Source organism: Oryctolagus cuniculus, chromosome 14 (genome assembly GCF_051225735.1).
Source record: "Oryctolagus cuniculus isolate XC-2025 breed Fujian yellow rabbit chromosome 14, ASM5122573v1, whole genome shotgun sequence".
NCBI lineage: Eukaryota > Metazoa > Chordata > Mammalia > Lagomorpha > Leporidae > Oryctolagus > Oryctolagus cuniculus.
The window spans coordinates 598,555-623,942 of NC_142880.1; the positions used below are offsets into that span (position 1 = coordinate 598,555).

Genomic DNA, 25,388 nt, shown 5'->3' on the forward strand with positions numbered 1-25,388 from the left:
CTATTTTTTTTCTTTTAAAAATATAAATTTATTTATTTGAAAAGCAGAGCCTCCACCCCCACCCCCAAGATAAATTTCGATCTATCCACTGGTTCACATCGCAGATGGCCACATTAGCCAGAGCTGAGTTAGGCTGAAGCCAGGAGCCTGGAACTCCATCTGGGTCTCCCAACAGGGGTGCAGGGCCCAAGCACTTTAGACACCCTCCAGTGCTTTCCCAGGTGCATTGGCAGGGAGTTGGATCAGAAGTGGAGCACTAAGCACTTGAACCGGTGCCTGTATAAGGATGCCAGCATCACAGGCGGTGGCTTCTTACTGCATCACAGTGCTGACCCCACTTGCTATTTTCTTTTTTATTTATTTTATTTATTTTTTATTTTTATTTTTTGACAGGCAGAGTGGACAGTGAGAGAGAGAGACAGAGAGAAAGGTCTTCCTTTGCCATTGGTTCACCCTCCAATGGCCCCCGTGGCCGGCGCGCTGATCCTGAGAGTGATCAGAGAGAGTGCATTACACCACACTTTCCAGCGGAACTTGGAATATCACATTTTGCTGAAAGGACTTAGGACAGCATTCTCCCCTCCTTTATGATGCATGTGCACTGCAAGTTACTTGATACGGTTTGTAAATGAGCAAATACTTAAGGCAGATGTACACACAAAGGGGAGTGGAAAGATGATAGATAAAAAATTTGTTGGACTTTATAAATATAGAAATAAAATGCTTACAATTATGGAGGATCTAACATGATTGTCTTTTCTTTAACAACTTCATAAGATGTCAAAGTTGTCAACTTTGATGAAACAAAAGTAACAAGAAGCTACAATCTCTCAACAGTGCACATGGAATCTGGAATCTTTAGAAGATAAGAGCTTGAGCACAGAAGTCCATCGGCAGCCAGTTATGTTCAAAGGACACTGCTTATTTCAGGAAAATATGGGATAAAAACGTGGGTTTCCTGTGTTTCGATGTTTATTACAATTTCTAAAAAAGTCTTTAAATAACACTTCATAAAGTAGCTCAAAATTATGGTAAATGGTCATGGTAATTTTTCCAGAAGTACTAAGGGTTAAATCAGTTATTATTCTGTTCAACACAAGACAAAAAGATAATAACAATAGGCTCCACAGGTCTTTAAATTATTTATGGGTAATTCAAACAGACTTACTAGTATAGGCTAACAAGAAAAAACTGGTTACATAATGTGCTACTGCAGTTAAAGAAGCACATGAATAAATTTTTTAATAAAACTGTAAAATTAAAGAAACACTATCCAACATACCTAAAATATCATCTGGCTTTGGCAAATTCTCAAATGCCTTTAAATCATTTAGGATAACAGTTGTAATCTAGAATCAATTCTATGTGTAATACAGTATATACAGCAGTCTTCTGAAGCCCAAAGTCTGGAGTGGACTGTTCACTACCTATGACTTGGGGGCAACTTTATAACTTCTTTGAGCTTTGATTTCCTTATATGTAAAACAAGATAATATCCATCTTGCAAGATTTTTGTGATGGAAAAATAAATGCAGTGAACCTAAAATAATGTCTGATATTAAGGCCCCTAACAAGTACCTACTCTTCACAGAAACCCACAGTGGAATCTGGTTCTTCAGTCTCTCATTAATTGTGTCGGTGATTTTTTTCTGGACCTTGTGAATTGTGGCTCCTACAGCTTCTTTTCAATCATCAACCAACTAAACTAATTTTATTCACTAATACCACTGAACGTCTACTATGAGACAAGCAATTTTATATTTTTACCTGTTCTTCAGTAATAATATAACTGTTAAATACATATCAGTGTCTTTGTTACTGCCTTCCTGGGCCACAGCAGAGAGCTGGACTGGAAGAGGAGCAACCTGTACAGAATCCGGCACCCCAACTGGGACTAGAACCCGGAGTGCCGGCACCTCAGGTGGAAGATTAGCCTAGTGAGCCGAGGCACTAGCCTAGAATACTGATTAAGAGGGGCAGGCGTTTAGTCATATGGGGGTAAGCCACTGTATGCAACGCCAAAATCCAATATGGGCACCAGTTCATGTCTGGGCTGTTCCAGTTCCCATCCAGCTTCCTGCAGATGGCCTGGCTCCTGACTTCTACCTTGCCCAACCCTGGCCATTGCAGCCATCTTGGGGGGTAGGGGAGGATGAGCCAGCAGATGGAGGATCTCTCTCTTTCCTGTTTCGCCTTCTCTTTCTAACTGACTTTCAAATGAATAAATAAATAAATTTTTTTTTTTTAAAAAAAGAGTAAGAATGGAGACTCAGGATGGAATGTGTATTTGAATTTTGGAACAGATACATTTTGTAAACATAAATGAATAATGTGAATTCTCTAAGCCTCCATTTCTTATGTATTTTGTTAATAGTTACTCTATTGAGGTATCTAAATTATGAGTACTCCTGAGGAGTAATGCTTGCATATTACAAATTGTTGGTAAATATCGTCATTTGTTTACACATTTTTAACTTACTGTAGCAAATATAGCCAATCTTTATGGGGCTTCATCGTTTCTGTTTTCATCAAAGTCATTTTCCCCCACTTTGGTGGGCTCCTCTTATCCTGAAGAGGATGAAGTCACTGGCGGCATCGAAAGAGGGAACTAGTTCTAACTACTGCTCTGACTTCTACAGAGACGTTCTTAGGAAGGAAATGAGGAAAAGATAAATTCCCTCTCTTAAGAATACCAAGCAAGCAAACCTCAGCACCCTACTAAGTAAGATTTTTGCCATGAAAAACTTTATTCAGACATCATTTTGTCCCACATAATGCCTTCTTGCATGTCCTCATTTATTTTATTTTTTTTCTTTTTCAAGGTATTTTGAAAACTGGTGATTTGCCTACTGGAGGCAAACTTCTAATTTAATGTGACTATTTTAAAACCTTAGGTTCTTTCATTTGAAATGAAAGAGGCATATCTGAAGTAGGTGGTCAGAGCTTCGCTAGTCTGAGTTGAGTTTAATCTCAGTGAATGCAACTGTAAGATATTCTGGACTTTGTTTCTGCACTTGATTTATTATTAATGAAAGACATTGTCTGTTTCATTTGGCTTTTGAAATAGAATTCCTGACATGAAAAAGCCTGCAGAGACCGTCTTCTGTCCCCTTGCTGTGAAAAGCACGTAGTGGAACACGCTGTCCTCTGGTCCAGCTGTTGGAGGCTCGGGGTGGTTTCACGCTCAATCGGCTGTTTGGATTTTATTGTTGTCATACCTGCTTTTCTTCTCTTAACTTTGAAGTTTTCCTGTCTCAAGTTGTTTGCATCGTTTTGATAAGCTATCTCAAAATCTTTTTGGAAAGAAGTAGACAGATAGTCAAGGTGGGTAGGTAAGACAGCACGTAGACCAATTATTAAAGCAATCCATGCTTATAAATAAAGAATTCCCATGTGTATCCCTTTTTTTATCCCAGATTGTTTTGCTGGGCAAAAGCTGATAATATTTCTCTTATGCATTGTTTTAAAGTGTCTGTGGTGTTAAGACAAGTCCTTAAGAATTTATGGGCATAGATTCTTAATCACAGCATTTCTTAAAATAGGGAAAAATTGGAAACAGCCTAACTGCCGTCATGAGGGAGCTGTTAAGTAAAACGTGGCCCAGCCATAGAGGCAGCGCAAAGAAGCCAGTGACATTGGTATTGCAGTGTTGGAACCATCAGACAGAAATATTTGAAGACCATAGTAGAGGCTGAGCAGACCCCAACAAGGTAAACTCACACACCCAGGCACGTCACAATAGCAAAGGAAATGGCCCACTATTTAGTCTTCATGTAGAATATGAAGGCATACATAGGGTTAAATCAGTTATGTCCAGTATTTATGAGAGTATTTTTTAAAGTTCATGGAAAAGTAGAATTAAAAGGTAAACTTACTCTGGTACAAGAAATTTGAAATCCTTGCAAAGTTCATAACATGCATTTTCCATGAACTTTTGAAGACCCTTCTATATATAGATGTCAAAATGTTCAGCATCAATGTCTTTTAAAATAAATTTATACTATAAATCTGCTTTCTATTTCAGAAATGTGACTTTATCTATTATCATTCCCATCAGTTTCCTGTTTACTCCTTCCATTAGTAGTCTACCAAACAAACACTGTAATGTGTCACTAATTTTAGGTGTTACTTTCTTCGTAGTTATAGGATAGTAGTAGATATGAGGGTTTTGAAGCTAAGTCTGAAATACAGGCCCAGACCTATCAACTGCGGACCGCATGACTAGGTATACGAGGGCTATGAGGCTAAGCCTGAAACAGTCCCAGACCTATCGACCGCTGATCACATGAGGGCTTTGAAGCTAATCCTGAAACACAGTTCCAGATCTATCGACTGCTGATCATGTGACCAGGTACATGCAAAATTAGTAGCTTAGCACCCTCATCTCACCCATACCACATTTCTCTCAGCATATAGTCACTGTTTTTGCCAAAAAGTAATTGAGGTGTTCCCATTAATTTCCTGCTTTTCTGTATGTTGATTTGCCCATCAGGTACTCATCCAGTATAGATTTTTAATTAAGACCACCAGTGGTCTAGCAATTTTTGTCTTTTAGAATTTATATTTTAATTGTACTAAGTATTCCAAGAAAGAGTGCTTTAATTTTTTCCTTGCACAGAATTCTACTAAGAAAAGTGATTTGGCATAAGTTATTCCATTGATCAGTTTATTTGTATATTTAAATTTTTGTCTTTATTCAAATGAAAACACTTCTTAGTATGTATGTGTACAGCCGTGCCCTAAGCTCTAGTCTTATCAAAGAAGATCCCGTTTTCAGTTCCCTGAGATGACCTCTGCGTATACAGCTGGCATCGTGAGAGTGAGGAATCCAAGTGGCAGGAAGAGTACCTAGGATGGAGTTGACATTCTCCTATGATATGAACCCTATGATATGATTTGGTTTTACACCTTATCACTTCTGCTTCTGCTCTATCCTATTAGAAGCAAGTCTCTTCCGGGCCGGCCCTGTGGCGTAGTAGGTTAAACCTCCACCTGTAGCATTGGCATCCCATATGGGTGCCAGTTAAGTCCAGGCTGCTCCTTTTCCGGTCCAGCTCTCTGCTAATGGCCTAGGAAAGCAGTGGAAGGTGACCCAAGTGTTGTGGCACTGCACCCACATGGGAGACTCAAAAGAAGCTCCTGGCTCCTGGCTTCAGATGGCCAGCTCTGGCCATTGCAGCCACTTAGGGAGTGAATCAGCAGAAGGAAGACATCACTGTTTTTCCCTATCTCTGTAACTCTGCCTCTCAAATAAATAAATCTTTAAAAAAAAAAAAAAAAGTGAGTCACTTCATTGCATTTGATGGTATCCGTTTGTTGTACCTTTTTTTTTTTTTTTTTTTGTAATTTATTTGACAGAGAGAGTCAGACAATGAGAGAGACAGAGAGAAAGGTCTTCCTTCCATTGGTTCACCCCCCCAAATGGCCGCTATGGCTGGCACTGTGCTGATCCGAAGCCAGGAGCCAGGTGCTTCCTCCTGGTCTCCCACGTGGGTGCAGGTGCCCAAGCACTTGGGCCATCCTCCACTGCCTTCCCAGGCCACAGCAGAGAGCTGGACTGGAAGAGGAGCAATCGGGACAAGAACCTGGAGCCCATATGGGATGCCGGTGCTGAAGGTGGAGGATTAACCAAGTGAGCCATGGCGCTGGCCTCATGTTGTACCTTTTTCTCAGTAACCCATCCGTAAGGTATTGCAGGTAATTATTTTCCTAGTACTAGGAAATACATATATTTTGTTTGTTGATCCAATTTTGTTCCTTTTTTTCCCCACAGACATTTGTTTATTCATTTGAAAAGCAGCATTACACAGAGAGGAAGATGGAGAGAGAGCGATCTTCCATCTGCTAGTTTACTCCCCAAATTGCCCCAACATCCAGGGCTGGGCCAGGCCAGGCCAAAGCCAGAAGCCAGGAGCTCCATCCTGGTCTCCTACATGGGTGGCAGGGGCCCAAGTGCTTGGGCCACCTTCTGCTGCCTTCCCAGGCTGTTAGCAGGGAAGTAGATCAAAAGTGGAATAGCCAGGACTTCAGCTGCACCCACATGGGCTGCCGGCATAAATAAACAGATTGATTTATTTATTTGAATGACAGAATTACAGAGAGGTGGAGGTAGAGGCAGAAAGAAAGTCTTCTTTCATTCCTCAGATGGCCGTAATGGCTGGAGCTGTGTCAGTCTGAAGCCAGGAGCCAGGATCTTTTCTAAGTCTCCCATGCTGGTACAGGGCCCAGGCACTTGGGCCATTTCTCTACTGCTTTCCCAGGCCACAGCAGAGAGCTGGATCAGAAGTGGAGCAGCCGGCACCCATCTGGGATTCTGGCACTGCAGGCGGTGGTGACTTTATCCACGACACCACAGTGCCCCCCCCCATTTATTCTTTTACAGCAATAGAATATACATGAAAAAATTACAGAAGAGCTGCATAGTAGCATTAGTAGAACAAAGATTTAAGAAGTTTGAGGTTTTTAATCTGAGATTGCACCTGAAAACAGTTATGTTGATAAACTCTCTTGAACCCTACTGTCGACTGGTAGAGCTGCGTGAAAACCAGGAAATCCGTAGCTTTGCATCAAGAAACAGCGTCACGGCCGGGGTTCAGAAACTTCAGGGGTTCTTAAATGGATCATTTTTCTGTGATGTTAATAATAACTTTTACAGCTCTTTCTGATTCTGCTAGATGTTTTCCTTCCAATAAGGTAGGACATAGTATAGTAAAATAGCCTAGTCTGCTGACAACAGTCTAGTGACCACAGAACTGCTCTGCCTGCCTCTGTTTCATGAGTCCACATCCCTGGAATCAGCTATAAGATAAAAACTTAATTGTTCACAACTATTAAATGCCTTGAATGTGTTTATTGAGTTAAAACAAAGTTAGCATTGTTAAATACCTGGAGAACTTTTATAAAGTATGCAGCTCATCGTCACACAGGAATTTATAATCTGGGCTTTGAGGCATTTTTACCTTTGGATTGGCTCTTAGTTAATGTGCTAATAGCAAAATATGTTTCCTTCTGTGCTAAACGATGTAACATATTCTACAGTAGTGAATTTTATGTTTATAGCATTAGCTGAAGTTAAGTGTTTTGACTTATTCTGTCCCTGTCTCTTTATTAGAACCAGAAAGATGAACAGAAAAACAAGGAGAGAGGGGCTGGCAGTGAGAACACAAGCAGGTGCTCCGGGGTCGGCTGCTGTCTGCCTTCTTTTAGTGACACATTCTTGGTGTAGGACCTGTGGGTTCCATTATTTCCCAGAGATGCGCTACCATTTTTTAATTTTATAGTTCAGTTCAAAATGTTTGAACTATTCTACAGTGCATTTTGCTGATGTTAAAACTAAAGCTAAAAATACAAAGTCAGATCTGTGCTTGGACTGCACCGTATAAAAACTATGGACATGCTATTTCAATTTGTTCCTTTCTGTGTGCATAAAATAATTGCAAAAGTACATGGAAAAGTAATACATGATACCTAATAATCTATAAGTGTTGTTGCAGTCTTTTCTGTTCTTATAATTTAAAAATATTTTGTAATAAATGAAACTGAAAAAGGAAAATTTTAAGTCATTTGTGTAATATCTATTTAGCTGAAAATTACTTTTTAATTTAAAGTAGTCTTAATTTCAGTGTGTGTAAATTTGTTGTAAAAAGAATGTTTGCTCACAGACTGAAGTTTTGTACTGAGATTTAATCTGTTCAGAGAGCATTAACCACTTGAAGGTTTTGGAGATTTTTAAATAGTATTCATTCTTGAGGTTTCTTAGGGTTTTGAGGAGGTTGCTGGCTTGGCTGTTCTGTGGGTCAGACACAGGAATTGGAGAAATGACTGCATTAGCATCTCCCTCACTTTCCCATGACCTGCCCATGGTTCTCTCTTACTACCTTTAGCATATTTTGCATATTTTCTGGTTTTTTTTGTTTGTTTGTTTGTTTTTTTGTTTGTTTTGTTTTTTTTTTTTTTTTTTTTTTGAAAGGCAGAGTGGACAGTGAAAGAGAGAGACAGAAAGGTCTTCCTTTGCCGTTGGTTCACGCTCCAATGGCCGCCATGGCCGGCGCACAGCGGCTGGCACATCGCGCTGATCCGAAGGCAGGAGCCAAGTGCTTCTCCTGGTCTCCCATGCAGGTGCAGGGCCCAAGGACTTGGGCCATCCTCCACTGCACTCCCGGGCCACAGCAGAGAGCTAGCCTGGAAGAGGGGCAACCGGGACAGAATCCAGCGCCCGGACCGGAACTAGAACCCGGTTATTTCTTGATGAGTCTTGTCAACATGCTAAGTGCCTATGCCATTGTTTACAGTTGGTGTGTCTTTTATTGGAGGAACCTTGCACTAAAATGTCATCCTTAAAATTCCTTCTGGAAAGTTCTGTCTGTATTGTTACTACAACCCGAAACAGACTTGCTTTGTGTTTTTAAGTGGTGACCTGGTACAATCAAACTGGGGAGCATTTGAATATTTTCTGAGAAAATGTGCCTTTAAACCAATATGCTAAACCACAAGACCCGAGAATTCTTTCCTTTGAGCTTTGTGTTACTATTTGTGCTTCTGAGTTGAAGTGAAACAGACTAAAGTCTGTACTGTCAGGTGCAAAAATGGCCTTTTCAAGAAAACCCTTAGTTCTAAAGTCACAGTTACCTCCATCCATAAGACCTGGGGCTTCTTGTATGATGCTGCCTGGTAATCCTAGGACCCAGTGGATAGCAAAGCAAACAAATTCATCTGCAGGTTTGTGATTTTTGGCTTTTTCAAGAGTGCTTACCCTGTTGCCTTTTGCAGACTCCTGTTTTTACCTTAAACAGTGAGAAGACAGGACACTGTGGCACAGTGGGTCAAGCTGCTGCCTGCATCCCAGTACTAGCTACTCCACTTCTAATCCAGCTTCCTGCTAATGCATCCTGGGAGGCAGCAGAAGCTGGAGCAAGTACTTAGTTCCCTGCCACCCAAGTGGGAGACCGAAGAGGAGTTCTGGGCTTCTGGTTTCAGACTGGCCCGGGCTTTTTGTGCTTTTGGGGGGAGTGAATCAGCAACTGGAAGATTCTCTCTCTCTCTCTCTCTCTCTCTCTCTCTCTTTGCTTTTAAAATATAATAAAAATAAATAAACAAATGACACAGTAAAAGCAGGCATGCAGGTATTTAGCCTAGTGGTTAATACGCCGGTTAAGAGGAGAGTATTTTGCACAACATCTAAGATTGCCTCATCCCATGTTGGAGTACCTGGGTTCAAGGCCCAGGTTTGTCCCTGTGTCCAGCTTTCTACTAATGCAGACGCTGGGAGTGGGAAGGTGATGGCTCAAGTATTCGTGTTCCTGCCACTCAGATGGGAGACCTTGACTGACTGCCCAACTCCTGGCCTCAGACTGACTCAGCCTCAGCTGTGGCACGCATTTGATAGTAAACCAGAGGCCAGCACTGTGGTATGGTGGTAGATGCAGGGTTGGCATCCCATACGGGTGCTGGGTCAAGTCCCAGCTGCTCCACTTCCAATCCAGCTTCTTGCCAGTGTGTCTGGGAAAGCAGCAGAGGATGGTCCTTGGGCCCCTGCACCCACGTTGGAGACCCAGGGAAAGCTCTTGGCTCCTGGCTTTGAATCTGCCCAGCTCCAGCTTTTGGGCTGTTTAGAGAGTAGACCAGCAGATGGAAGATCTCTCTCTGCCTCTGCCTCAGTGTCTCTGTAACTCTGATTTTCAAATGAATAAAGATATGTTAAAAAAAAAAAAAAAAAAGAGTGAACCAGCAAATGGACTCTGTCTTTCTGCCTCTTTCAGTTTCAACACCTGGCCCTTGATTCTGAATCCAGTTTCCTACTAACATGGATTCTGGGAGGCCAGGATTGAGCTCCTGGCGCCCAGCTTTGCACTACTACCGTTGTGGGAATTTGGAGTGGTAACCAGCAGATGGGAACTCACTTGCTCCCTCTCTATGTGTGTCTCTCAAATAAATACCGTTGGTTCACCCTCCAATGGCCGCCGCGGCCGGCGTGCTGTGGCCGGCGCACCGCGCTGATCCGAAGGCAGGAACCAGGTGCTTCTCCTGGTCTCCCATGGGGTGCAGGGCCCAAGCACTTGGGCCATCCTCTACTGCACTCCCGGGCCACAGCAGAGAGCTGGCCTGGAAGAGGGGCAACCGGGACAAAAATCCGGCGCCCGGACCAGGACTAGGACCCGGTGTGCCGGCGCTGCAAGGTGCAGGATTAGCCTAGTGAGCCGTGGCGCCGGCCTCTACTTGTTGTTATGTATCTAATGTTGAAATAAAGAAAAGCTACAAGAATTTCAACACTGACTCTAGAAAAGTAGCTATCTCCTGTTATTCCATGTGATTACTTCCTCTTGCTGTATGAGTAACAAAATGAGCTACTTAAAACAGATCTGCTGCTGAGATACTGAGTGTGTTCTTTGCCAGGCTGGTTGGGGGCACTCTGCATCCATCATTGGAAGAAGTCAAGTTTCTCCCTTCCTGGAGCTTACCTTTCATAGGGAAGACAGACAAGCACCATACTTAGTAATTTACGTTGGGAAATGAAAAGGCCTGTGAAGAAGCAGTGGGGTGGGAGGCAGCGTGGAGCTCAGATGGTTTTAGAAGAATCTATTGGCAGCAGTGCCGTTGATTGACAGTAAGGGAGCTAGGGCAGAGGCAGAGCATTACCTTAATCCAGGCAAGAGGTGATGATGGTTCAGAGGAGGGGGAAGCAATGAAGATAGAGTGGGGTGGTGAAAGGCAGGTGCATTTGAAAGTCAGCACACACAGGGTTTCCGGAGAGCTTGGATATCGATGCATGAGAAAGAGAGGGGTTAAGAATGACTCCCAGGTGATTTGCATGACCTGCCTGGAAGAGATTAGAGTCACCCTCAACTGAAACAAGGAAGCAGCAGGTGGAGCTGGTTTGGAGGAAGGGAGGCACTGAAAGATAGATTGTGGAGATGTCAGGTATCTGGACGGCCGCTGTCAACCTGGAAGTCACTGGCATCTAAACGACATTCAGTGTATTTGCCTGTGGGAATGGACCAAGTTGCGCCATAGTTACACAACAGCGGTCAGGAAGAAGCTGAAAACTGTCTATCTCACAGACTTGCTGATAACCCAATTCCTCTGACAAAATGAACCAAAACAGGGCGGGGCCTTGAGGCACAGCAGGTTAAGCCACCTGTTCAAGTCTCAGTTCCTCCACTTCTGATCCAGCTTCAGTGAATGCATCCTGGGAGGCAGCAGATGATGGCCCACCTGCTTGGGCCACATGGGAGACTGGAACAGAAGACCGATCTCCCTCTCTCTCTCTCTCTCTCTCTCCCCCTACCTACCTTTCAAGTAGATGAAAATAAATGATAGACATTTAAAGGAAAATAGATAACCTCTTAGTTTGCCCGCATCCCTTATTGGAGTGTTTGGTTGGAGTCCCAGCCTCCTGCGTACAGTCCCACTTCCTGCTGCTAGAAGACAGCAGATGAGGGGATACCTGGAATGAGTTCTAGCTCCTCGTTGTTACAAGCACTTGGGGAGTGAAGCAGCTGATGAAAGATCGAGCTCTTTGTCTCTGTCTCGCTGTGTGTTTTAAATAAAATGAAATTATTATTCATCATATTTGAAGTAGTAGTTATTCAATAAGTACTTTTTTCCTTTCCTACATTTCATTGTTTAAAATGCAAGGCATTGGGGCCAGTGCTGTGGCATAGTGGGTAAAGTCACTGCCTGCAGTGCCAGCATCCCATATGGGTGACGATTTGAGTACCAGCTGCTCCTCTTCTGATCCAGCTCCCTGCTAGGGCCTGGGAAAGCAGTAGAAGATGGCCCAGGTCCTTGGGCCCCTGCACCCGTCGGGGAGACCTGGAAGAAGCTCCTGGCTTCAGATTGGCCCAGCTCCAGCCATTGCAGCCATTTGGGGGAGTGAACCAGCAATGGAAGACCGACCTCCCTCCCTCTCTCTCTCTCTCTCTCTCTCTCTCTCTTTTTCTCTCTCTTTCTCTCTGCCTTTGCCTCTCTGCAACTCTCTGCCTTTCAAATAAATAAGTTTTAAAAAATACTTAGTATCAAGAACACACAAATTCTATTTCATAAAAAATATGCAGTCTTCATGCACTACTTCAGTAGTGCTGGTGTAGTGAAATGATGACTGAATTATATTTGCCTGATTCTCTAGAAAATGCCAAGTAATCGGATAAGCATTAGCCAAAATGAATATTATTAGGCTGAATACAATGATTAAAGGGAAATATTCAAAGTATGAAAACAGAAGGAAGGCTGTATTTCTTTGGGCACTCAGAAACAGCATCTGCACCAGTGGTTCTTGTACTTTGGGACACCCTGCAGTTGCCTGTGTGTCTCTTAGAACTACTGCTGTCTGGCTCCCAGACCTTCTGATTTCAGTGTGATGGAACTTGAGAATCAAGATCTTCAAAAGTTGTCCTGGTGTGTCTAATCTGCAGCAAAGTATGAGGACTGCCCAGTAGTCACAGTGTCCAGAATCCCTTCCAAAACTTGCTGGTGCCCAAAATGGAAGTAGCACTGTTACAAAAGATCCTCAAGGCAGAGAGGAGTAAGTGAGCCCTCTCTAAGTCACGCAAATAAGAAGTCACTGTCAAGGCCAGCATTGGACCTGGGTAGAGCTGCCACCTGTGACACTGGCATCCCGTAGCGGCACCACTTTAACTTCCTGCTGCTCCTCTTGTGATCCAGCTTTCTGCTAATGTGCCTGGGAAAGCAGTGGATGATGGTCCAAATTCCTGGGACCCTGCACCCATGTGGGAGACCTGGAAGAAGCCCCTGGCTGCTAGCCTGGCCCAGCCCTGGTTGTTGCGGCCATTTGGGGTAGTGAACCAGCAGATGGAGGACCTCGCTCTCCCCCCCCCCCCCCGTGTAACTCTTCAGATAAATGAAATAAATCTTTTATAAAAAAAAAAAGTCACTGTTGTTTGAGATTTGTGGTAGCTATCCAACTGGCTGTCTAGTTATAGCATAAGTGAATCCCTTACTGGAGGTGGTTGCAGTGTTATGGGTGCAAATCCCAGTCCTTCCTCTTATTTATTTATTTTTTGGATAGGCAGAGTTAGACAGTGAGAGAGAGACAGAGAGCAAGGTCTTCCTTTTTCCGTTGGTTCACCCCCAAGTGACTGCCACAGCTGGCATGCTGGGGCCTGCACACTGCGCTGATCTGAAGCCAAGAGCCAAGTGCTTCCTCCTGGTCTCCCATGCTGGTGCAGGGCCCAAGGACCTGGGCCATCCTTCACTGCACTCCCAGGCCACAGGAGAGAACTGGACTGGAAGAGGAGCAACCAGGACAGAATCCAGCGCCCCAACTGGGTCTAGAACCCAGGGTGCCGGCGCTGCAGGTGAAGGATTAGCCTAGTGAGCCGTGGCGCCGGTCAGTCCTTCCTCTTATTAGCGACTTTAATAGACAATGCATTTAACCTTTGAAATTCCATCGTTTTCTCTTTGCAGGAGAGTTGTGAAGATTCTTTTTTGTTGTTTTAGGTTTTACTTATTTATTTGAAAGGCAGAGTGACAGAACAGGGGGTGGAGAGAGAGATGGGGGAAGAGAGAGAGAAGAGAGAGTGAGAGAGAGAGAGAAAGTTATTTCCTTGGTTCACTCCCCAAATACCCACAACAGCTGGACCTGGGCCAGGCTGAAGCCAGGAGTCCAGAACTCTTCTGGGTCTCCCATGTGAGTGGCAGGGACTTGGGCCATCATCTGCTGCCTCCCGTGAGCATTAGCTGGACAGAAGTACAAAGTAGCCAGGACTAGCCGGGGACTCCACCAGGCGCTCCAGTATGGGATGTAGATATTGCAAGCAGTAGCTAACCTATCCCGCCACAGCACCTGCCCCTACAGCTAATATACTTGTATGTGAGGGTAAACTATAAGGAACTATAGAAAAATATTAAAGAATTATTACTTGACAGGATTTTTCTTAACCTTAGAGGAGACTTAGTATTATACACAGGGCTGCTGTTACAGCACAGCAAGTTAAGCTACCACCTGTGATGTCTGTATCCCATATGAGTGCTAATTCAAGTCCTGGCTTCTCACTTCCAGTCCAGCTCCCTCATAATGTGCCGGGGAAAGCAGTGGAAGATGGCCCAAGTGCTTGGGCCCCTGCCACCCAGCTGCCACCCATGTGGGAGACCAGGATGGAATTCCAGGCTCCTGGCATCAGCCTGACCCAGCCCTGGTGTGTGTGTCTCTCTGTGTGTCTCTCTGTCTCTACCTCCCTCTCGGTAACTCAAAGCCTTTAAAAAAAATTGTGCAGTGTAATAATATCCTGGAAGTAAGTAGGTTATTGTTTTGTCTTTGATTTTTTTCAGTGTTAGGAATGCAGCTGTGCATACAGGAGATAATAAATGCTATTGAACTTAACATATGCAATAGAGGAAGCATTATTTCATACTTATTTTCTATATAGTGTGTTAATATGGCTAGAAATGCAAGCTGTGTTCTCAGGCCTTGGTGTCAACATAGGCTATACCCCTGATAGCAAACATGTGTCAGTGGTCATATCCTAAGACTCAGCTTTCTTCTCTGTTTTTTTTATTGGGAATTATAATATCTACCTCTCATAGTGTTCTGGAGTTCACGTGTGCAGCCCACACATAGTGCCTGACAAACAGCCTGCAGAGATATGCATTTCTTTCTTCCTCCAGGAATATAGGCATCTTGGGATAGTGGTTTTTTTCCTTAGCTAAAAATTCCTAATTCATTCTTTAATTTGCTTTGCTGATTTCTGTACCTTTCTAGCTTTAAGTGTCCCACAACCCCCATGGATACTTTTAAAACATTGTTGAATCTGTGTTCTCTTTCAGGCACTTTTTTAAACGCCATTTTAAGTTTACGCCATGGAGGAGCAGCACAGTTATGGAGAGGACCTTCTGCTTAGGGTGGGACTTAATGACAACAAAGCAGGAATGGAAGGGTTGGATAAAGAGAAAATTAACAGAATTATATTGGAAGCCACAAAGGTATGTTTCTTGTTTCTTTTCATGTCTGCAATTTAGTAGCATTTTACTTTGTTAGAAAACCATTGCTTGAAATATAAAATTATTAAAATTTTCATTTTGTCGTACACTATTACTAAACTACAAAAGTGTGGCATGGGGCCAGTGCTGTGGTATAGTTAAGCCTCCCTCTGCAGTGCCGGCATCCCTTATACACACTGGTTTGAGCCCCGGTGGCTCCACTTCTGATCCAGCTTCCTGCTACTGTGCTTGGGAAGGAAGCAAGGGATGACCCAAATGCTTGGGCCCCTGCACCCCTGTAGCAGACCTGGAAGAAGCTCTGGGCTCCTGGCTTTGGTTGGCCCAGCTCCAGCCATTATGGCTATTTGGGGAGTGAACCAGCCGGTGGAAGACTCCTCTCTGTCTCTCCCTCTCTTAGTAACTCTGCCTCTCAAATAAATAAATCTTAAAAAGAAAGAAAGAGAGAGAGAGAGAGAGAGAATGGCATAACCTCCCCTCTGTGCTATTGCTCTTCCTGTCCAGATTTCTGCTTCACACACATAGGCTGTGCATGTAAAAGCGAAATGACGGGCATGGTCTGTTCTACCCCAGTGGGAGAATAATGTAGTTGTTTTCTTCTTTGGTGCTGTTGGGTTTTTTCCTCAGTGTGAGCTGGAGGTCTTTTTGTGCAAGTAATTAAAAATCTGCTTTCTGGTGGATGGTGCTGTGGCATAGAGGGTATGCAGTGCCAACATCCCATATGGGCACCGGTTCAAGTCCCGGCTGCTCTACTTCTGATCCTGCTCTCTGCTCCAGCCTGGGAAAGCAGTAGAAGATGGCCCAAGTGCTTGGGCCCCTGCACCTGCGTGGGAAACCCTGAAAAAGCTCCTGGCTTCTGGTTTCCAGTAGATGGAAGTCCTCTCTCTGTCTCTCTGCCTCTGCTTCTTTGTAACTCTGCCTTTCAAATTAATTAAGTAATCTTTTTAAAAATCTGCCTTCTGGTGCTGACACTGTGGCATTAGCAGGTAAAGCCCGCTTTCTGCTTTCTTCTTTCTTCTGTAGATGTGCACATAATCTACTGAACCAGCCAGAATCTTTACTGATAGATGTTTTAAGTCCTTTCTAGTCTTCTGTTTTAAACACTGTACTGCACTGAGTAATCTTGTACTTCATAGCTTTTGTGTGTGCAGTATAGAGATTACTCAGGGCGGAGCTGCTCCACCAAGTGTGCGTGGCACAGGGGCACAGGTGTGTGTGTCGTTTTTATGAGGTGCAGGTCTGTACTCACCTCTGCAAGCTTGTACTAAGCCACATGCAGCATCACAGGAACCCCAGGACTTAGGTGCTTGTTCATAAATTCATTCCACAGGCCAGCGCCATGGCGTAAAGGGTAAAGCCACTACCTGCAGTGCTGGCATCCCATAAGGGTGCTGGTTCAAGTCCCAGCTGCTCCACTTCTGATCCACCTCTCTGTTATGGCCTGGGAAAGCAGTAGAAGATGGCCCAGGTCCTTGGGCCCCTGCACCCGTGTGGGAGACCTGGAAGAAGCTCCTGGCTCCTGGCTTCAGATCAGTGCAGTTCTGACCATTGTGGCCAATTGGGGAGTGAACCAGCGGATGAAAGATCTCTCTTTCTCTCTCTTTGTCTCTCTGTCTCTCTGTCTCTCTCTCTCTGTCTCTTTCTCTGCCTCTCCTTTTCTCTCTGTGTAACTCTGACTTTCAAATAAATCAATAAATCTTAAGTGAATAAATTCATTTCACAGAGAAGGAAACTGAGATGTAGCAAGATTCCAGCGCTGCAGGCAGTGGGTTAACCTGTGAGCCACAACACCGGCCCCAGAGCTGAGCTAGTGTAGACCTTCTGGTTGTAGTCTGTACTCTCAGCCACCATGTTATACTCCCTACAGTGATGCTTTCCTTCACACCTTTGTCTTATACTTTGTCTTGTTTTCCTCCACAGGGATCTAGATTTTATGGAAATGAGCTCAAGAAGGAAAAGCAAGTTAACCAGCGAATTGAAAAAATGTTGCAGCAAAAAGCTCAAATAACCAACCAGCAGCTAAGGAAAGCACAGCTACAGGTATTAATTTGACTGTTGAATTAAGTGGAAGCTGATAGAACAGTAATTGACAGTTAAAATACATGGCCATCATAAGGCCAACATTGTGGCTCGGTGGGTTAAGCTGCCATTTGGGACCCCTGGATTCCATATTGCAGTGCTAGTTTGAGTCTCCACTAATCTGCCTCTTATCCAGCTTCTTGCTAATGTACCTGGGAAGGCAGCAGAAGATGGTCCAAGTTCTTGGCCCCCTGCCATCCATGTGGGAGACCCAGATGGAGTTCTGGGTGCTTGGCATCAACCTGGCCCAGCCCTGACGGATGGAAGATATCTCTCTCTCTCTCTCCCTCCCTCTCTCTCTCAGTTGCTCTGCCACATGGGTGGCAGCGACCTAAGTACTTGATCCATCACCTGCGGCCTCTTATTGTTGTGCCATAGTAGGAAACTGGAATCAGGAACTAGATTGGCATTCAAACCCAGGCATTCTGATATGGGATGGAGCATCCCAAGCTGTGTGTTAACTGCTGTGCCAAATGCCCACCCAGGTTCTTTAAGTCATATTGTCCCATCGTTTCCTGGAACTGTCCTTACCTAGACTGACAGAACTGAATTATTTCCAGTCCATGTTCCATCACTTGCTGTGGAAGAGAGGAGGAAAAGTTGGAGACAAGTAGTTTTTTATTAAAGAAGTGACAAGGAAGTTGCTGTGCACATTACTTGAGTCCACATGGCTTTGGCAGGAGCTGGGAGCCACAGCCCCTCCTAATTGCAGCAGGCGTCGTCAGCATGTTCTCAGTGGGTGCCTTGCACTCAGCTGAAAACCTGTTATATGGAAGGAAGCAAGAATGGGTTTGGAGGTTCAGCTAGTGTTCACAACAATATCCAAGGCCCACATTTCTACATTTATAAGATCTTAGTGTTGAGGAGTTTTTTCCTTGCCATTTGTTGTAAATAGTTTTCCAATATGTTGTTTGCCTTTTAAGTTTGCAGGAATTTTTTCCTATATGATTTTAAATATTTGTATTATCCAACCCAGTAATATATAATATATATTTTAAAGATTTTATAGAGCAGTTTTGAAGTTCACAGTGAAACTGCCCACAGAGGCACAGTCTCCCCTGCTGCCACCCTCGCCCAGGAGTAGGGGTCCGTGGTTGCAGTCGATGTCCTACGCTGCCACACGTTGTCCCCAGAAGCTGACGTTTGGAGTCGGGCTCACAGCTGGTGTTGTGCATTCGTGGGATCTGGCCAGACTGCGGTGACCTACTCTGTAGTAGCCTCCAGAGTGGTTTTCACTGTCCTAAACCTCCTCTGTGCTCCACCTGTGTGCACCTACTCAGCACCATCCCCACCTCTGGAAACCACTGGTCTTTGAACTCTTGCCATAGTTTTGCCTTTTCCAGAGTGACTTACAAATACAGTTAGAATCCTATAGCCTTTCCAGACTGACTTCTTTTGCCTAGTCGTATGCATTTAAGTGAATTTCACATCTTTTCACAACTTGATAGCTGTGAAAAAAGCTTGATAGCTTTCTTTAAAAAAAAAAAAAGATGTATTTATTTATTTGAAAATGAGAGTTATAGAGAGGCAGAGGCAGAGAGAGAGAGAGAGAGAGAGAGGTCTTTCAGCTGCTGGTCACTCCCCAAATGACCTCAGTGGCCGGAGCTGCGCCAATCCCGAGCCAGGAGCCAGGAGCTTCTTCCAGGTCTCACATGTGGGTACCGGGTCCCAAGCACTTGGGCCATCTTCCACTCCTTTCCCAGACTATAGCAAAGAGCTGGATCAGAAATGGAGCAGCCAGGACTCAAACCAGTGCCCATATGGGATGCCAGCACCACTGGTGGTGACTTTACCTGCTACACCACAGTGCTGCCCCGATAGCTCATTTCTTTTATATGCTTAATATTACGTGTTGTCTGGATGTACCGCAGTTTATTTATCCTTTCATCTACTGAATGAAGGATGTCTTGATGCTTCTAGGTTTTGACAGTTTTGAGAAAGCTACTGTAAACATCCATATGCAGCTTTGTATGTACATGTTTTCTCTCCATGAGTAAATAGTAAGGAGTACAGTTGCCCGGCCAAATAGTGAGAATAAGTTTAGTCGTTTTTGTTTTTGTTTTGTTTTGTTTTGTTTTGTTTTGTTTTGTTTTGTTTTTGACAGGCAGAGTTAGACAGTGAGAGAGAGACAGACAGAAAGGTCTTCCTTTTGTTGGTTCACCCCCCAAATGGCCGCTACGACCAGTGTGTTGTGGCTGGCGCACTGCGCCGATCCAAAGCCAGGAGCCAAGTGATTCCTCCTGGTCTCCCATGTGGGTGCAGGGCCCAAGCACCTGGGCCATCCTCCACTGCACTCCCGGGCCACAGCAGAGAGCTGGACTGAAAGAGGAGCAACTGGGACAGAATCCAGTGCCCCGACCAGGACTAGAACCCGGGGTGCCGGCGCCATAGGCGGAGGATTAGCCTAGTGAGCCGCGGCGCCTACCCTTAGTTTTTTTTTTTAATTGCAAAACTCTCTTCCAAAGTGCTTATAGCATTTTGCATTCCCACAAGCAGTGAATGAGAATTCCTGTTGCACATCTGCAAGCACTTGGCGTTGTCACTGCCCTGGATTTTGGGTATTCTAATGGACATACAGTAGAGTGGTGTTTCACTGTGGCTTTGACTTGCATTTCCCTGGGGACACATGATCCAGTGCATCTTCAAATCATAGGCTGTATGGATTCTTTGGTGAGGTATTGGTTAATGTCTCACTCCTTTTAAAAATTAGGTTATTTTCTTTTCAATGCAGTACTCTTTTTTAAATTAATATAAATCATGTATTTCATAGATAAAATTCTTTTTTAAAAATTTATTTGTTTGAAAGGCAGAGTAATAGAGAGGCAGAGGCGGAGAGAGAGAGAGAGGTCTTCTTATCCTCTGGTTCACTCCCCAAATGGCCACAACAGCCAGAGCTGGGCCAATCGAAGCCAGGAGGTTGGAGCTCCTTCCAGGTCTCCCACACGGGTGCAGAGGCCCAAGTACTTGGGTCATCTTCTGCTTTGCCAGGCACATTAACAAGAAGCTGAAGCAGAAATAGAGCAGCCGAGACTCAAACCAGCGTCCATATGGGTTGCGGGTACTGTAGGCTGCAGTTTTACCCACTACGCCACAGCACCAGCCACTCATAGACACAGTTCTAAGAGTATAATGATACTTTCCTCCCTCCCTCCACCCTTCCTTCCTTCCTTCCTATTTTTCTTTTAAGGTATTTTTTTTTTTATTTGACAGATAGAGTTAGACAGTGAGAGAGAGAGAGGGACAGAAAGGTCTTCCTTCCATTGGTTCACCCCCAAAATGGCTGCAACAGCCGGAGCTATGCCGATCCGAAGCCAGGAGCCAGGTGCCCCCTCCTGGTCTCCCACGCAGGTGTAGGCACCCAAGCACTTGGGCCATTCTCCACTGCCCTCCCGGGCCACAGCGGAGAGCTGGACTGGAAGAGGAGCAGCCAGGACTAGAACCTGGCGCCCATATGGGATGGCGGAGCATTAGCCAAGTGAGTCACGGCACCAGCCAAGGTGTTTTTTTAATGATGAGGTTTTTTCTTTAATTTTTTTACTGTTGAGTTTTTAAGAGTTGCTTGCATTTTTGGGGTAACAATCTTGTATTAGATATTTGTTTTGCAAATATTTTCTCCCAGTTTGTGGCTTATCTTTTTATTCTTTGACAAGGTCCAACTTATGAATTCTTTCTGTCATGCTTGTGCCCTTAGGTGGCGTCAAGGAAGTTACTGTCAAGCCCAAAGTCATCCAGGCTTTGTCCTTTCCCATCTGCTAGGGATTTTGTATTTTTGTGTCTTAGACTTAAATCTGTGGTCCACTTTGAGTTCATTCCTGTGAAGGGTTTAAGATCTATGTCTAGATTCACTTTTTGATATGTGGATGTCCAGTTTTTCTAGTACAGTTTGCTAAATGACTGTCCTTTCACCATTATATTTTTTTTGCCTTTTTGTCAAAGATGAGTTGATTCTATTTATGTGTGTCTGCTTCTGGGCTCTCTGTTCTGTTCCACTGATCTAACTGTGTGTTCTTCTGCCAGTACCACATTTTTTTTTTTTTAATTTTTACATTTTGTTTTTAATATAAAGTGAACAGATTTAAAGTAGTTCATAGATACAATTCTAAGAATGTAATGACACTTCCCTCCCTCCCTACCCCATTTCCTCCCCCTTCTTCCTTTTTTTTCTAATTTTAGCAATAACATGCTTTTAATTTACTTTATACTCAAAGGCTCAGTCCTCCCACTAAATAAAGAATTCAACAAGTAAAAAGACCATAGTTCAGTAGGAAGATGGACAAGTTCCATAAGCACTAATCAAATCCAAAGATGTCAGTTTCACTGATATACATTAAAATTTTTTATACTCTGTCTATGTATTAGCTACCACAAAACAGAGAAAGCATATGATATATGTCTTTTTGGGTCTGGCTTATTTCACTAAGCATAATGATCTCCAGTTGCATCCATTTTGTTGCAAAAGTCAGGATTCCATTCTTTTCTAAAGCTGAGTAATACTCCATCATGTATATATACCACATTTCGTTATCCAGTCTTCAGTTGATGGACGTTTAGGTTGCTTACTTACTTAGCTATTATGAATTGAGCTGCAGTAACTTGAGAGTTGAGGTAAGTCTTTCATAGGCTGATTTCATTTCCTTTGAGTGTATATCCCAGGGTGGGATGACTGGCTCACATGGAAGATCTGTTTTTAGATTCCTTAGGGATCTCCGTGCTGTTCCCTAATGGTTATAGCAGTTTACGTCCCCACCAACAGCCACGCTGTCTTCATCCCTGTAACTTTATAGTAGGTCTTGTGGTTGTGCAGTGTCAGTCCTTTGTTTTGGCTCTTCTCCAATACTGTGTTGGCTTTTCTGGGTCTTTTCCCTTTCCATGTAAATTTCAGAATCAGTTTGTTGGTGTTTGTCGCTCCCCGTCTTCGTGGAGGAACGACACAGGACCCTGCGCTGTTCTTTCGTCTGCTCGGCCCTCCCCGGGTTTGCTGCTGGTTCTTCCCGGGTTGGCTACCGTCCCTTCCACCTCCGTGGAAGGGCGGTTCCCCTGCCACTTTCCCCACTTCCGCGGGGGAGAGGCACACCGCCGGCCGGCTCTCTTGGGGGCTGCACAGATGTTCCTTCAGATAGATGTTCCTTTTAGATGTTCCTGGTGCATGTTGTCTCTCTCCTCCTTTATAGTCCTCTTCCACCAATCCCAACTCTGCTACCCACACGCCGAGTACGCTGCTCTCCTCCAATCAGGAGCAGGTCCTACAGTTTATTGGTTGAACTGGAGGCAGCTGCGTAGAAGCTGTTTCTCCCTTCTCAGCGCCATATTGTGGGAGAGCAGATGCATAGAATAAGTCTTAATTCCAGTAACTTAGTCTAGGCCGAGTTGCTCTCCACAGGTGTTCATAAAATAGCTTGCTGAGATTTTCACTGAGGTTGCATTGAATCCATAGATAAAGTTGGGAAGAGCTGTTATCTTGACATTATTGAATTTTCCTTTCCATAAACATGGAATTTCTTTCTACTTATTTAGTTATTTGATTTCTTTATTCAGAGTTTTGAAGCTTTCTTCATAATGATCTTGTACATATTGTGTAAGACTTATACCTAAGTATTTAATTTTTGGTGGTGCTAATGTAAATTCATTATGTTTTTTTTTTTTTTTCAAATTTCGGTTGTTCATTCATGATACATAGGAAAGTGATCAACTCTTGTATATTAACCTTATGTCCTGCAACCTTGTTAGAATCACTTATTAGTTCCTGCAACAGTATGTTTTTAATGCTTTCTTTTTTCTTGACTTTGGTGTTGTGCTTGAAAAATTATTCCCAAACCATATACATTCCTTTAGAGTTTTTATGGATTTTATTATATTCAGATCTTTAGTAAATTTGGTATTTGTTTTGATTTGAGGGATGAAGTCTTTTTAAAATGATATTATACTCTCCCTAAATGGTATTATTTTTTCTAACTGGTAATTCACTTGTCCTAATACCATTTACTGAATCCTTTCTCTACCCAGTTCAAATGAGGCACCTCCAAACACCAATTTCTCATTGTTTGTTCTGTGATTTATTTCTGTTCTCTTTTCTAATCAATGGAATTTTTTCCTGTATCAATATCATGCAGTTTCATTACCAAACTGTTGAAATAAAGTCTGATATTCATAACTCTTCTTTAAACTTTTCCCATGCATCATCTCTTCCAAATAAACGTAAGCATAATTTTATCGCATTTCTAAACTTTATTTGAAAAAAAAAAAAAAGTTTGAAGTTTATTTTCTTCGAGAGACAGAATGCCTATCACTGGTTCACTCCTCAAATGCCTACGAGAGCTGGGCTGAGCCAATGCTGAAGCCAGGATCTGGTCTCCCACAAGGGTGCCAGTGCTACCTTCCTTTTTGAGAGCCCATGGCAAGTGTGTATGTGTGTATGGTATGTGGATGTGGGTGTGTGTATAGTGTGGGTGTGGGGGTTTGTATATATGGGTGTTGGTATCTGGATGGGTGTGCAGTGTGTGTGTGGTATGTATGTGTCAGGGGTGTATGGGGGAGAATGGGGTGTGTAGTGGAAGTGTGGGTGTGGGTATAAGAGGGTAGTAGGGATGTATGTGTGTATGTGGGGGGGCATGTATGTGGGGAGGGTGTATATGTGGATGTGGGGTGTGTGTAAGTGTGGGTGTGTAGCGGTAGGTGTGGTAGGGGTATTTATGTGTGTGTGGTGAGGGTATGTATGTGTAGGGGTATGTGAGTATGTGGGATGTAGGTGGGGTATGTGAGTGTGGTGGGGGTGTGTATGTGTATGGGGGTGTGGTGGGGGTGTATGTGGGTATGGGTGGGGGTATGGGGTGTTTATGTGGTGGGGGTGTGTATATGTATGTGTGTGTATGGTGAGGGTATGTATGTGGGGTGTGTGTGTGGTAGCGGATTTGTATGTGGGTGTGGGGGGGTGGGGTATGGAGGTGTGTATGTGTGTGTGACGGGGGTGTATTGAGGGGGTGTGAATGTGGTGGGGATGTGGGTGTGGGGATGTGGATATGGCTGTGAGTTTGGTGGGGGTGTGTATGTGTGTGGGAGTATGCGTATGGATATGTGGGTATGGGTGTGGGTTTGGTGGAGGTGTGTATGTGGGGGAGGGGGGGTGTGGGTTTGGTGGAGCTGTGTATGTGTGTGGGAGTATGTGGGGGTGTGGGTATGGGTGTGGGTTTGGTAGGGCTGTGTATGTGTGGGAGTGTGGGTATGGGTGTGGGTTTGGAGGGGGTGTATATAGGGGGGTGTAGATGTAGGTTTGGTGGGGGTGTGTATGTGGGGGGTGTATGTGTGTGGGAGTGTGTGGGTGGGTGAGTTGGGTGTGTGGGTATGGGTGTGGATTTGGTGGGGCTGTGTATGTGGGGGTGTGGGTTTGGTGGGTATGTATGTGTGTGGGGGTATGGGTATGGGTGTGTGGGTATGGGTGTGGATTTGGTGGGGCTGTGTATGTGTGTGGGAGTGTGAGGGTGTGGGTTTGGTGGGGTGTGTATGTGTGTGGGTGTGTGGGGGTGTGGGTATGGGTGTGGGTTTGGTGGGGGTGTGTATGTGTGTGGGGGTGTGGGTATGGGTGTGGGTTTGGTGGGGGTGTGTATGTGGGGGGGTGTGGGGGTGGTGGGAGGAGCCACCTGCAGTGTCTTGAAGCCAATGAGGACACCAAAGCTGAGCATCCACAACACAGATGTATTCAGCAGCTGAGGAAGGGAGGAGAGGAGTCTAGCTCACTCTCACATCAGCTTCTCCACCTACTGCACCATAGAGTCACAGATATTGGGCAACAGATGTGGGGGGATGGCCATGCAAAAGAGCAGGGGAATAGTCATTGCTTTTCTGGGAAAGGGGAGGAGTAATTCTCAGAAGAGGGAAGTCACCTTCTTTCTTTTTGTGTCCGCCTGCTGAGGTTGTCATGGTGACCGACAACTGTCATGCCTGGTAGGAGTGTTGCTTAGCATGGAAATTGGATTATAGTGAAGTTTGAGATGTCCTGGGGGTAGCTCAGGTAGCTACAGTGGGTCTAACTGATCCTGGATGGTTAGCCTAAGGGGGTAACTTCTGACCAATAGGCGTCCTGCTCTCAAAGAGGGGATTGAAGTTTAAGTAGTTCTTGCAGGCGCTGCCTGGGTGACAATCCTTTGAGCCATCCATCCCCTGTGCCTCCCAGGGCTGCATAAGCTGACAGCTACAGTCAGAGCCAGAGGGAATTAGCCCAAATGCCTGCTCTTCAAGACTTTTTTTTTTTTTTTTGTAATTTTTCATTCTGTTCACAATTACATTGTTTTAAAAGTTATGTTAAGCCTTGAGCAGTGTACTTTCTGGGCATTTTGTTGTCTTATGGATATGTAGTATCTAAA

General features: G+C 44.3%; 1 protein-coding gene across 4 annotated transcripts in view; it reads left to right on the top strand.

Annotated features, from left to right (window-relative positions):
* The window catches only part of POLK (DNA polymerase kappa), a 68,930-nt gene that overhangs the window by 9,865 nt on the left and 33,677 nt on the right, over positions 1-25,388 (top strand). For 3 of the 4 annotated variants that reach the window (XM_051838658.3, XM_051838657.3, XM_089312866.1), the window contains exons 2-3: positions 14,782-14,937; positions 16,873-16,992. In XM_051838658.3, the coding sequence (XP_051694618.3) occupies positions 14,815-14,937; positions 16,873-16,992 (243 nt within the window). In that variant the 5' untranslated portion in view covers positions 14,782-14,814. Of the gene's footprint in view, positions 1-14,017; positions 14,154-14,781; positions 14,938-16,872; positions 16,993-25,388 lie in introns of all 4 variants that reach the window. The other variant, XM_089312865.1, reaches the window with a different exon arrangement.